The 12,839-nt window shown below is 46.6% G+C and overlaps 1 protein-coding gene across 3 annotated transcripts in view; it reads left to right on the top strand.

Moving 5' to 3' along the window:
• Positions 1–12,839, top strand: part of LOC127667660 (protein FAM169B-like) — a 78,912-nt gene that overhangs the window by 9,815 nt on the left and 56,258 nt on the right. For all 3 annotated transcript variants that reach the window (XM_052160831.1, XM_052160841.1, XM_052160823.1), the window contains exon 2: positions 11,158–11,288. In XM_052160831.1, coding sequence (XP_052016791.1) covers positions 11,158–11,288 — 131 coding nt within the window. The remainder of the gene's footprint in view (positions 1–11,157; positions 11,289–12,839) is intronic.

Raw genomic sequence — 12,839 nt, 5'->3', positions numbered from 1 at the left:
TACTATGGTAAGATACACATAACATTTATTACTTTAACTATAAATTGTATGTGTCAGGGTGACATGATCTATTGCCATCATCCATTTCCATCTGAACAGAAACCTTGTGGCTGCCAAGTCTCTGAAAACGTGTTTCGTGTAGTCTGCTGAACCTGCCTATTGTAGGTAGTGCGTGAAAATGGGAGTAGAAAATTCCTTTTTCTTTTATGACTGGCTTATTGCCCTCAGTGCAGTGGCTTTGAGTTCTGTTCCCGTCGGTTGCCGCTAAAAGCTGAACAGCATTCCATGTTGTGTGTCCAGCACATCTGTACATGCATTCCTCTGCCAGTGGACCTGGAGTTGCCTTTCGCTGTGGTCTTTTGTGACCAGTGTTTCTATGAATAGTTTGCAAGGTCAGCATACTCTGAACTAGGGCTGCCAGGAACACTTGTCTGACATTCGAAGTGAGTGGTTGGTTCGATATTAATTAGCAGGGAGATCTGGAGAGCTGGCTCAGCTGTTGAGACTAACCGCTGCTGCTGAAGAAAGCCTGGATTTGACTCCTAGCACCTTGCATGATGGCACCTCGTAACTATCCGTCACCCAAGTCCCAGGGGCTCTCACGCCCTCTTCTGGCCTCTGTGGACATCAGGTATACACCAGGCCCACAGGCATGGCTGTAGGCAAATACTTAATACCCACAAAGTAAAAAGCTTAAAGATAAATTATCAGGGAGGCGAGCCATCAGGGCTCCTCGGGAAATCTCAAGGTCTGCGTTTGAGTTTTTACTTCATTACTAATTAACCTTTGAATCTCTGTTCCCTCGCTGGACAAACGGTCAGTGCACTGTGCCTTATTGACTCTGAGGACTTGTTACACATTTCACACAAGCTGTGCATGTAAGAGCCCTTTGGAAACTGGGTGCCTCTGTGAGTGTGAGGTTTCCCCATGGACTTTCACATGAAAACACACCACTGCCCCCTCCCCCATTCCTCTCCTCTTACTTTAGACACATTGCTATCCATAAACCACAAAAGATGTTTCTTTTCTATTCCCTCACAACAACACTGAGGCAGTACCAAGCTGCATGCAGGCGCCAGCATTCTGCTGCCTGTACTTTCCAGCCTTAATTTAGACACACAAGTCTAGCACTCTGCAAAAGGCAGTTATCGAGATGCAGTTCCAGTTGTTGAGAAGCAGATGTTTCCCTCAGCAAATCCTCTCAGGTCAGAGGAGCCGGTTGAACTCTGCGATGATGGCGATTCCTGGTTGACAACTTGACTCCACCTGGAATGAGCTACAATCCAGAAACAGAGGGCACACACCTGTGATCCAGACCTTGAGACTGGAAGACACAGGCTTTTGAGCCGGATCTTGAGGCACAATGGCCATTAACAGCTAGGCCCAGGCAAGGTGATACACGTCTTTTAATTCCGGGAGACAGAGGCTAGTAGATCTCTGAGTTCAAGGTCAGCTGGGGACAGAGCATGTGCCAAGTAATCAAAAACTTAGGTCCAGGCGTGGTGGTTGGAACCTTTCATCTGGGCTTGCACTTCTTGCCAGCACGTCCGCTGGACCTACCGTGAACCTACTTCTTAGGCTGGATTCCAGCACATACAGAATTCCAGCTGAAGCACCTAGCCTCCTGGGACTGAGCGACAAAAGGATTCTTGGACTTCCCATTCACAGTTGCCCATTGTTGGGTTAGTTGGACTACAGACTTTAAGTCATTCCAATAAGTTCTGTGACTCTAGAGAACTCTGACTAATACAAACTCCTCCTATTCTTGGGGCACACGCTTCAGCAGGATGACCCATGTCCGTGAGCTGTGGGCTGCAGCTGAGTCCACGGCCTCCCTGACACTCTGGGTTCACAAAGCTCACATGCGGACTAGAAACCCATTTGTTCCTCTTCAGAAGTTTTTGATGTTTAAAATGGGGCAGGTGAACACACGGGCGGGGTGTTTTTGTATAGAAGTTTGTGAAGTCAATGCACAGCCCTGATGTTTGGTTGGGTCTGCGAACTGTCACCCACTGGCAGACAATGGATGCATCACAGTGGTGAGAGGTTATTTTTCTTTGTCCTTTGGGTCCTGTGTGGTATGTGGCTCTAGTTCCACGCTGAGCAATTGTCCTACCACAGGGCTCCTTCCCCAACTTTAGGACTGCCACACATGCTCCGTCTTACAGGTACTAGGGTATTTTTCGTGTTTTTAGTGATTAAACTCAGAAGGTTAAGCTCAGGTTTTCTGCGCTTACTCTCTCTTGCTCTCTCTCTTTCCCTCTTACCTTCTTCCTCTCCTTTCTCTCTCCATTCCCCTCCCCCCTCTCTTCATATGTTCTTGGAGGGCCTCTACTCCCTCTCTCCTCTCTCTCTTTTTCTCTGTCTCTATTCTCTTCCCAACTCCCCTTCCCATGCCCTAAATAAACTCTATCTATCTATCTATCTATCTATGACTCAGACTTGCTGTCTTGGCTTGTGTGTGTGACAAACCCCCTCTCCCTTTCCAGCAAAGCCCAGACAAATAGTAACCTCACAGGTGACCAGCTGGGTTGGAGTGGCTCCAGGTCTCATGGGTGAGGAACCTGAACTCATAGCAGCTGTGACCAGGAGGCCTTTGGCCACCCTTCATATAGAAGTGGTTACTGGAGAAGTTATTTCCTGTTCTCTGTCCCGCTTCTCAGGGATTCCATATATGTCACTGGATATGATACTTCCTTGAATGTTAAAGGAACAGAATGCTACAGTCTCAGATAGTATATTTTAAAACGTTTATCTTTTGTATATATGTATGGATGTATGTATGTATGTATTATGTGCGTTTGTGAATGCCAGTGTGCACATGTCAGGGCACATATGTGAAGGTCAGAGAATAACTTTTGAGAGTTAGATCCAGGTCTTGAACTCGGGTCACCAGGCATTCTCAGCGAGGATTTTTCCCGCTGAGTCCTCTTGCTGGCTCTTCTCATCTGTTTTTTGAAAGATTCAGGGGGAAAATTGGTTTTATGCTGCTCGTTTGCTCAAAAGTAAGATGTGTTGATATTCAGGTTACAAAATTAAAGACTTCCGTACTAAAAGCAGTTAGAGGCTGGAGAGAGGCTTACAGGGGAGAGTGAGCGCTTGCTGCACCAGTAGAATGCAGACTGAAGCACAGCCCTGTACCCACGTGAAAGCTGGCTGTGACTGTGCACACGCCTGTGTCTCAACGCTGTGGGGTGCAAATGGGGATCAGTTTGAATGATTGCTGTCCATCTGCCTAGCTTCAGAGTGGGCGAGAGGCTGGAATAGGCCGAGACTGATAGAAGGACACCTAATGTCCTCCCTGGGCAGCTAAGCATGCACCCCCAAATGTGTGTCCTTACACCATATACTAACTGAGTTTTACCAGAAAGGGAGAGGGGCTTTGTCATACACATAGGACAAGACTTCCCACTTCCCTGCACCCCTGTGTTGTATGTATTTGGGACAGTGCATGTATGCATGCCATGTACAAATATGAAGGTCAGAGTCCTCTCTCTCTCTCTCTCTCTCTCTCTCTCCTTCTCTCTCTCTCTCTCTCTCTCTCTCTCTCTCTCTCACACACACACACACACACACACACAGCAATTAGGAGCTGAAATAAATGTTCTTATATCAGAACTATCATTGCAAGGTAGGAAGAGTCAGCGGATCTTGGCAATGGCTAAGTTTCTAAAGTGATCTGCAAGAGAACTGGAAACCCTGTACTTATATAACCAACATTCATAATGAAGTTGTTAAAGCCCTTGTTTCATTGTATTTTATTAGCTACTACTAATGAGAGCTAACCATAGGTAGCTCTTTCCTATCACCAAGATGGTTTATATATTGCTTATTGTCATTACAAAACCAAACCAGGACTATGTAAACATTTGTGTGGGTGTCACAGAAAGTCAACTGCATATTTTCTTAGATGAGGGACAAGTGATTTGTTCTCAGCTGAGGCACTGACAAGTTGCAAGTTGGCCAATATTAATCATGCGATAGCAGAGCAACAGGCAGCCTGTCAATCACCAGGGAATAAAACTCCGCCGCCAGCCACCTGCAGACCTTCCGCAGCGCCTCCCCACCCCCACTCCCACCCCCTGACAGTTTTGCTCATCTGCTCACAAACTTCTAACATGTTCTACATGCTGTCTTCCAACTTTAAAAAAAAAAAGAACTTTGCTAAGAATATTTTGGCAATCAGATGCTTTTCAAAACAAAAAAACAAAAAAACAACAAAAATATCAAGTGTTTATTGGCCTCACCTTCTGTTCTCTACTTTATTGGAAAGAGACATACTGTGGCACCATAGATAACTTTCCTGATGGCAGGTTCTTCATGGTCTGACTCTGGACTCAAGACTCTTGCCTGCTTGCCATCTTTAATAGCGAAGGGCCTGTCCAAGCTCACAGTATTTCAAACACTATTCTCCAAGGCATGCTCTGTCATCTGGCAAATGGCACTCTGGGACCAGGATCCCTTGTTAACTAAGTTTGGGAAATAAATCTGAATGCTGCAAAATTTCTTTCCTTTCTCATCTATCCCTTCCCTTCTGTCCTTCCTTTCTTCCTTCCTTCCTTCCTGCCTTCCTTCCTTCCTTCCTTCCTTCCTTCCTCCTCTTCCTCCTCTTTTTCATCTTCTTCCTCCTCCTCCTCATTTGTTTGTTTTTTGCTTTTGAGACAGGGTTTTACTGTGTAGCCATGGAGTCATGGCTGGCCTGTAACTCCATCTGTAGACCAGTATTTTCTCAGACTCGTAGAGAGCTCCCTATTTCTGCCTCCAGAGGATTGGGATTAAACGCAAGTGCCACTACTGCCTGGCCTAAATTTCTAAAAGTACTTGGTTGCTGATGGGACGCCCAGGCATGAGCTCAGAGTCACGGTAGGTCATCTTTTCTAAACACGCTAGCACCAGAATCCCCCATTTGTCTATCACTAGCTCATCCCAAGCATATCTGCAGACCTAGTGTTTCACAAGAAGCATCAGGGATTTATTCTGGTGTGTTTTGACCTACATGTCTATCTACGCGCCATTTGCAAATTGACTGGTCGCTCTGGAGGCCAGAAGAGCAGGTCGGATCTCCTGGAATTGGAGTTACAGAATAGTTGTGAGCCTATATTTGGTAGGTGCTGGGTACTGAACCCAGGTCCTGTGGACATGCAGGCTCAGACATCTCTCTGGCTCCACCAAAGCATCCTTTAATGGGTTAATCTTTAGAGGCTCCAGGTCTGCATTTGTGAACTTATTTATTTTTTTAAGCTTCATCCGCTTTACAGACTCAGCCCTATGGAGTGTATGGTGTTGAACCACATGCGCCTCTGGTCAAGTCAGGGATCCTGATGAGGTGGCTTTTGGATTTTGAGGAATTTAGATGTTTCAGGGTCGTCCTTCAGTGTGTTTGCCGAGCACATGTCTTAGTTAGGGTTTTACTGCTGTGAGCAAACACCACAACCAAGGCAACTCTCATAAGGACAACATTTAACTGGGGCTGGTTTACAGGTTCAGAGATTCAGTCCATTATCATCAAGGCAGGAACATGGCAGCATCCAGGCAGGCATAGTTGAGAGTTCTACATCTTCATCTGAAGGCTGCTAGCAGAATACTGGTTTCCTGGCAGCTAGGGTGAAGGTCTTAAACTCACACTCACAGTGACACACCTACTCCAACAGAGCCATGCCTCCTAATTGTGCCACTCCCTGGGCTAGGTATCACAGCTGCATGCTTCTACAGTTTTCTGCTGTCCACCCATGTCTGATGAGAAAGTAGTCTTTACTGTGTGGAGCCCAGAATTGGTCTCTTACCTTCCTGTAGTAGAGTCTTCTCTAATAAAGATTCTAGTCTAGAATAATTTCATTTTAGAAGAGAATCCACTTGTGAACAAAAACAATGAGAAAACCACTTGCATGAAAGAAGATACAGAAAACAAATACACGAGAAAGAATTTTCGATCAGCGGCATCCACTCAGGTTCCTTTTGATGATGGAATGGAGTTTAGTTTTGTGCCCTTGGTTTTTTCCACATTATCTGGAGCAAGAATTCTTACTGTAATTGAAGAACAACCACCCACACGACTACAAAAAAAAAAAAAAAAAAAAAAAAAAGAAAAGAAAATCTGAGCGACTACTGACAGCTTTTCCAATGACATAATGCCCTCGTAGTTACTGCCAGGTAGAGGCTTTCAATAAAGCCAAGTTTGTAAGACCAGGATTAGTAAAATTTGAAATATTTCCTTGGTGCGTCTCAGGATAATAGTCTCATTTTAGAAAAATGATGCTTTGCCAAAAACGAAAGCTTCTCCCTGATCTTTGTGGTAAGGGAATGTGGGAAGAGAGTCTTGTGCAAACGGCAAACTGAGTCCACCATTACATCCCAAGGACCACGCGTTTCTGGGCAACCACCTGAGCATTAGGCCTCTCTGGGTGGACTGATGGCTGACTTGCTGGGCTGTGGGTGACGAGAGTCTGAGCAGCTCTCAGAACCCAAGCTTTGCTCTGGGAATGCCAAGCCCTTTCCATATTTTCCGTAGAAAGACACCTTTAGGTGTCCCGTTAGTTTTGTTTTTCGGGTGAGACTGCCGGCATATACTCAAGTGAATTCATAAAACTGGGCTTTATCCAGGAATTTCAACTTCTTTACAGTCTGCCGTGAGGTATTTCAACTGTATGCCTTTTTAATAAAAGCGTTTAGTGTTACACTGTAGAGATTACATTCTTTTGGCTTTGGAAAAGTATTTCCTGTTCGGTTCAAGCCATGAAGGCCTGTCAGGAGCTCACATCTGGAACCCACAGGGGAGGGGCCTGTCTTCCACCACTAGAATTAAGAATGGCCTAACACAACCCAGACTTGTTTACTTCCCAGGGTCCCCTGAGGTGGGGGCTCTGTTGAGGGGAAGCTGGGGCTTCCTCCTGGGATAGAGGAGGGGAGTCTCTTTTTTCTGTCCATCTTGAATATCTATCCCTTCTCTTATTTGGTGAATCTACTATTTCCAGGTTCCCCTTGTTTTCCATAGGGCTTGCATAAACCTTTTCTGTGTAGAGGAGAGCTGGTGAGTTTGGGGGTGGTGGCATTTTCCTCAAGATTGGGTGTGGGGTGGCTATTTAGGATGGATGGGGTGTCGTGGCCCAGGTTGCAGGGTGCCCCAGGTGTTCTGTCTGATGACTGCCCCATGGATAGAGAGAGATCTGCAGTCAGTCTCATGACACCTGCAGTGGCTAATTTATGTTCTCTGCTACCTCCCAGGCAACAGAAAGTGACCCCTCACTTTCAAGATAATCAGGCTGGGCCATGGCTTGCCAATTCCAGCAAGCATTAGGTTCTTGAGACCCTCCCAGATCTGCCCCGGTAGCCAACCACCACAACTTTCTCTTGGGGACAGCCAGTGTCTTGGGAGCACTGTCCACAAGTTCTTTGAAGGGGTCTTAACCTGCAGGGTAAATGCTCTCATGATGTGAACAGGGTGTAACACATTCATGACATTTGTCCTAACCACACATGACCAGAAACTATGCTACTAGTTGGCAGGCACCTAGCCTTGGCCCTGGTGGCCTTGGATGGGTGGACGGGTGGCCTCTCCCGGCAAACCTGATGAGCACAAGGTCAGCTTCTCCATGGGGCTGATCAATCAATACATGTTCTTTGTCAGTTCTGCAATCCACACCTCACAAGGGGATTGATGGTCTGGATATGGAGAGCGTCTTTCTTCAAACATAGGCTCAGAAGCAGAATACAAATCCAGGTCTGGTCTCTCTGTGCCCCATAGGCTGGGGTTCCTGGAGTGGGTATTTTAAGAGTGGTTGATCCTGAAGCTGGCACCCATGGGGCAAACGTAGCATGAGAGCATACCCAAGGTCCAAGTAGTTTAATGAAAGCGTTTAGTGGCATGTCCATTAAATCTTGTTGCATACTTATGAGAAGCCACGTGACCAAGTCTGTGAAACAGCTGTTCACATGGAAACTCTGTGGAACAGCCACCCACATTTCCTAAGTGCTTCCTATGGGAAAGGCCTGAGCACGGGTTTTTGTGGTGGGGCTGGGAGGGGAGCAGAGCTGTGCCTCACAAGCCCTGGCTGCTCTCCTTGTGTATAAGTTAGGAGGTGACTGAGCTATGACAAAACTGAGGGACAAATTAGAAGGGTTTTAGCTATAGGACAGAAAGGCGGCCAGGCTATGTCAGCGCTTATCCTAGGCTGAGGTGGTGTCTTAGGGTGTTACTGCTGTGAACAGACACCATGACCAAGGCGAGTCCTATAAAAGACAACATTTAATTGGGGCTGCCTTACTGGTTCAGAGGTTCAGTCCATTATCATCAAGGCAGGAACATGGCAGCATCCAGGAAGGCATGGTGCAGAAGGAGCTGAGAGTTCTACATCTTCATCTGAAGGTTGCTAGCAGAATACTGGCTTTTAGGCAGCTAAAATGAGGGTCTCACACCCACAGTGACACACCCTCTAATAGTGCCAGTCACTCTCTGGGCCCTGTATGTACAAACCATCACAGGTGGTATTTGAACTCAGGTCTCAATGACTCACAGAGTCCTTGATTTTGTTTTTTGGGGGTGGGGGTGGGTTAAAGAAGGCTCCTCAGGAGTGCTGGCTCTATCCTGTCAGCCTTGAGGATGGAGTTGCAGGAATTTGAGTGCAGGGGCTACCGGAGCTCATTGGGTGCCTCACTGTAATGATGGAGAGCTTGGGCTGAAACACAGCCTAGTCTGAATGCTTTACCCAGAGCTTGGAATCAGACAGGCCTAGGTCCATGCCTCCTTATTCTCTTTAATGACGCCTTATTTCCTTCCCTGTAAATTGGGGGCAACCAGCATACAGTGAGAGAAGGCTGGCCACTCAGCTGCCTCCTGGCTACTGGAACACGGAGAAAGTTGTCGTTGTTAATTATGTATGGGTGGAGGTTAGATGGACAGGAGGGTGAGGCCTGAGGCTCTTATGGGAAACTGAGACCTTGATCTGTATGAGGGCTGGGTGGACCGGAGGACAGGTGTAGGCTGAGTTTGTCTCTGTGACAGACTTGAAGCAATCTCTGGGTAATTTGATGTCCTTGGGGTCCATCTGACTCCTGCACAGACTCGTGATAATCCAAACAGAAGCAGGGCAGGTCTGCCTGGGCATGGCATCTGCAGGCCTGCACCGTGGTTGCTAAAGGAATTGTTGATGGTGCTAGATGTCCTTGAGCACCCGTGTGACGTCTTCGCCAACCAAAGATCCTGGCTCTATAAAGACACATACCGTTTGCATTCATTTAGCCATTGCTACCAAATAAACCACCAACCCTTGATGTCTTTATTTTTAAACCTTCTGACAGTACACGTCTAAGGACAGCATGTGTGTGTGTTTATACTCATGCTTTATAAAAAATTGACTAGTAGAAGAATGTCTAGTTTTTCTTCAGTGTCCCATTGGTGACTGGTTCAAAGACAGCCTTTAGACACCTGAATCTGCCCATGCTCAGGTCCCTTGCCAAATGACTCATCTGTGTGCAGCCTGTGCATATATTCCTGGAGACCCCAGTCTAGAGGTGACTTGGAATTCCTAATACAAATAAATGTCATAGAAGCAGTTGCTGCATTTCACTCCTTGGTCACGATAAGGGTTCTGTGTAGTCTCCCACCCACACCCCCAGCATTTTCAGTCCCTGGTTAGTTGAATCCATGGATGCAGGGCCTCCCAACAGAGAGACTGACTGACTGTCTCCACTCAGCTCTGGGCAACCTACGTATCTCTGACATTTGCAGGCAGGAAAGTGGGCCTGAGAGTTTGAGGGGATGCAACCATGTCCCTGTCCACTAGCCTTGGCAGCTTGTATGCCTTTGAGTTCTCCCACCAGGAGCTGATTGGCAGAGGTAAAAATTCCTCCTAGGGAGTGAACTGAAGGCTTGAACGTTTTGCTATCAACAGCATTTTGGATCCTCAGAGTGGCTTCCGGAAACAATGGCTCTCCAGAGAGAGTGGGAACCTGAGATGCCACAGGCTCGAAGCTGCACTGCCTGCCTCGATTAATCTCTGTGGGAGGAAGATAGATGGATTAGGAGGAGGATTAAGGGGAGGGGAGGAGGAAGACGGAGGGAAGCCTGTTCCTTCCCTCCCAGGAGGCTAGGAGGTGAATCACAGATAGAGATGGGGTGTGGTCCACAGAAAAAGCCCCGAGTCCCTGTGCGTGGGGATGTCAGACAGGCAGGCAACATCATTTTTGATCACTGCAGAAGAGGCAACTGACTGCTGCTTCCAAGAACTGGACGCTGCCGATTTGTATGATTATTCACTGTTTCTGTTAGAGATGGGATGGGAAAAAGATACAAGGACGGTTGCAGAATACCTTAGAATAGTTTCCTTGCAAGGGAATGGAGGGATGGGTTCCTACACTCACAAGCCACTGCCCTGGCGGCAGGGACAAAGGAGGGAACCCTAGAGACTTGTATAGTGACTGTAAACTAGGAAATGAGTAGCTTAAGTCACAAGTGACAAAAGTGTCGAAGTTGCAGGCAGTCATATTTTGCCTTCAAGGAACCTGATTGTGTTCATGGGCCCTGAGCGGACCACAGTGAAGGATGGAAAATCACTCAGTTGTTTTGAGTGTGTGATTTGGAGGTTTAAAAACAGTCTGAGGGAATGGGTGGACATACTCTTTTTTTTTTGCATATATGTGTATAGGTGTCATACCTCAGGTGCCATCCACTATCTACCTTGGTTTTTTTGAAGACAAATTTTTTCACGGGCCTGGGACTATTTGGTTAGAGAAAGCTGGCCTATGTCTGCCTCCCCAGGGCCTGGATGACAAGCTGGGTTTTTGGTGGAGTTTGGGGATGGAACTCAGGTCCTCCTGTTTGCATGGGGAGCCTTTTACTAACTGAGTCCTGACTATGGTTGTTAAACCAAACGATTCCTTTCAAAACTTGAAATAGCCAGGTGCAAGCCTTTAATCCCAGCACTCTGGAGCAGGGGCAGGCAGGCAGATCTCTGTAAGTCTGAGGCCAGCTTGGTCTATATAGTCTGAGCTACAGGGCAGCCAAGACTTTGTAGAGAAACCCTATCTTGAAAAATCAAACCAAACAAACAAGAAATTGAAATAATTAATGTTCCTTTTAGTGACAGAGTAAAAGTAATTTTATCCCTGTTTTTTTTTTTTTTTTTTTTTTTTTTTTTTTTTTTTTTTTTTTGCCTCCTACAGAGGCTTATCCTGTGGACACCCTGGAGGACGACCCGGAGGGCTATTGGGCAGCGGCGCTGGCTTACTACGAGCTGCTCAGGGAAAGGGCCCAGACCGCAACAGAGATTATCTCCCTTTCTACCGGGGAGCAGGTACGTTTGACTTTTCTTGGAGGAGGGCTCTGTCTAATCTAACTTAGAAAGAGAGATGTCACAGAAAAAAAAATCACAGATTTAGAGGAACAAAGACCAACAAACAGAAAAAAGAAACTTCTGAGGGAATGCTAAATAATTCTTATAATGGTATTTACCCAGACCCGCCAGCTATATAAATAAAAACCCAGAAACCCTTTATATATTTTAAAGCTTAGGCCTTTAGCTTGGGCTCGCTCCCAGCTACTCTATGCTGACTAATTCTGGCCTACGTCCTGCCACACGGCCAGGTCTACATCTCTTGTTCTCTGAATTCTCCATCCAACACCGCATCTGGCTGAATCGCTTGCTTCTGATTTCTTCTCCCAGAGACCTTTTCTCTGCCTGGAAGTTCCGCCCTTTACTTCCTGCTTTGCTATTGGCCGGCAGATCTTTATTATAGCCAATCAGCGGGTAAAGAAGGATGACTCAAGTCGGTGATGGGCCATTAGCTCCTTGCCCTTAGCCAGAGATACACCTCCACACAGTTTACGCTAACAGATTCTGCTTTGATGCCAAGGAAATCCTTCACTAAGACTCCGAAGTTCTGAGTGTGAATCTGATGCCATTGGCCACGATGTAAACTAGACTTAGTCAGATTAGAGTAGCTAGGAGTGAGCCCGAGTTAAAGGCTTAAGCTTTAAACTACATAAGAGTTTCTGTGACTTTATTTATATTGCTGGCGGGTCCAGCTGGCGAGCTGTGGTCCAGATAACCGTGGGAATCCCATTTCTACCACTCACCAGCTCTGCGGACTCAGGTGGTTTTTCCTCTCTGATCCTGATGTTTTCATTGAATTCAGGGTATAACACTACTTTCCTCGTGGGGCTGGCCCGAGGGTTAAATGAGATATTGTATGTAACACCCAGCTGAATCTCAGTTTCTTCATTTTAAAGTGAGGGAGTGGCTCATCTCTGCTCTCCAATGCTCTCCATATGTGACTTGGAATGAAGCTGTGTCACAATATGTTTGCATTGATGAGATTCTGCGCATTGTGAATAGGTTCTGCAAGAGCACGCTCACGCACGCATGCACGCATGTATGAACATGTCAATGTATATGCATATGTGTAGACACCAGAGGACAACCTCAGGATACAATTATATACAAAATACAATCCACTTTGTCTCTCACTGGCTTGAAGCTCATAATTAGGCTAGATGGACTGGCCAGCCAGCCTGGGGAGTTTCTGTCTGTCTCTGCCTCCCAAGAGCTGGGTTAACAAGCATGCTATGCCTACGCCACATCTTACCTGTCTTTTAATGTATGCTACGGGCGAGCAAACTCAGGTCCTCCTGGTTACTTCCCTGACTGTGCCCTCTCGCACCCTGGACTGTCTGTTGAAGACTGTTTTCCTCCCTATGCGAATCATGGACAGCACCTCCATTTGTTTTAGGTGTAGATGACTTCACTCCTACCAGAAATGGTTGTGATCTGGGGCAGAGCTGGTAGAAGAAAGTCTTTTTGTTTCAGAGTTAATGAAAGCAGCGGGTTGTGCAGTTATAAACTGGG

Source organism: Apodemus sylvaticus, chromosome 1 (assembly GCF_947179515.1).
Source record: "Apodemus sylvaticus chromosome 1, mApoSyl1.1, whole genome shotgun sequence".
Classification (NCBI taxonomy): domain Eukaryota; kingdom Metazoa; phylum Chordata; class Mammalia; order Rodentia; family Muridae; genus Apodemus; species Apodemus sylvaticus.
This window is presented reverse-complemented; position numbering and strand designations above follow the sequence as displayed.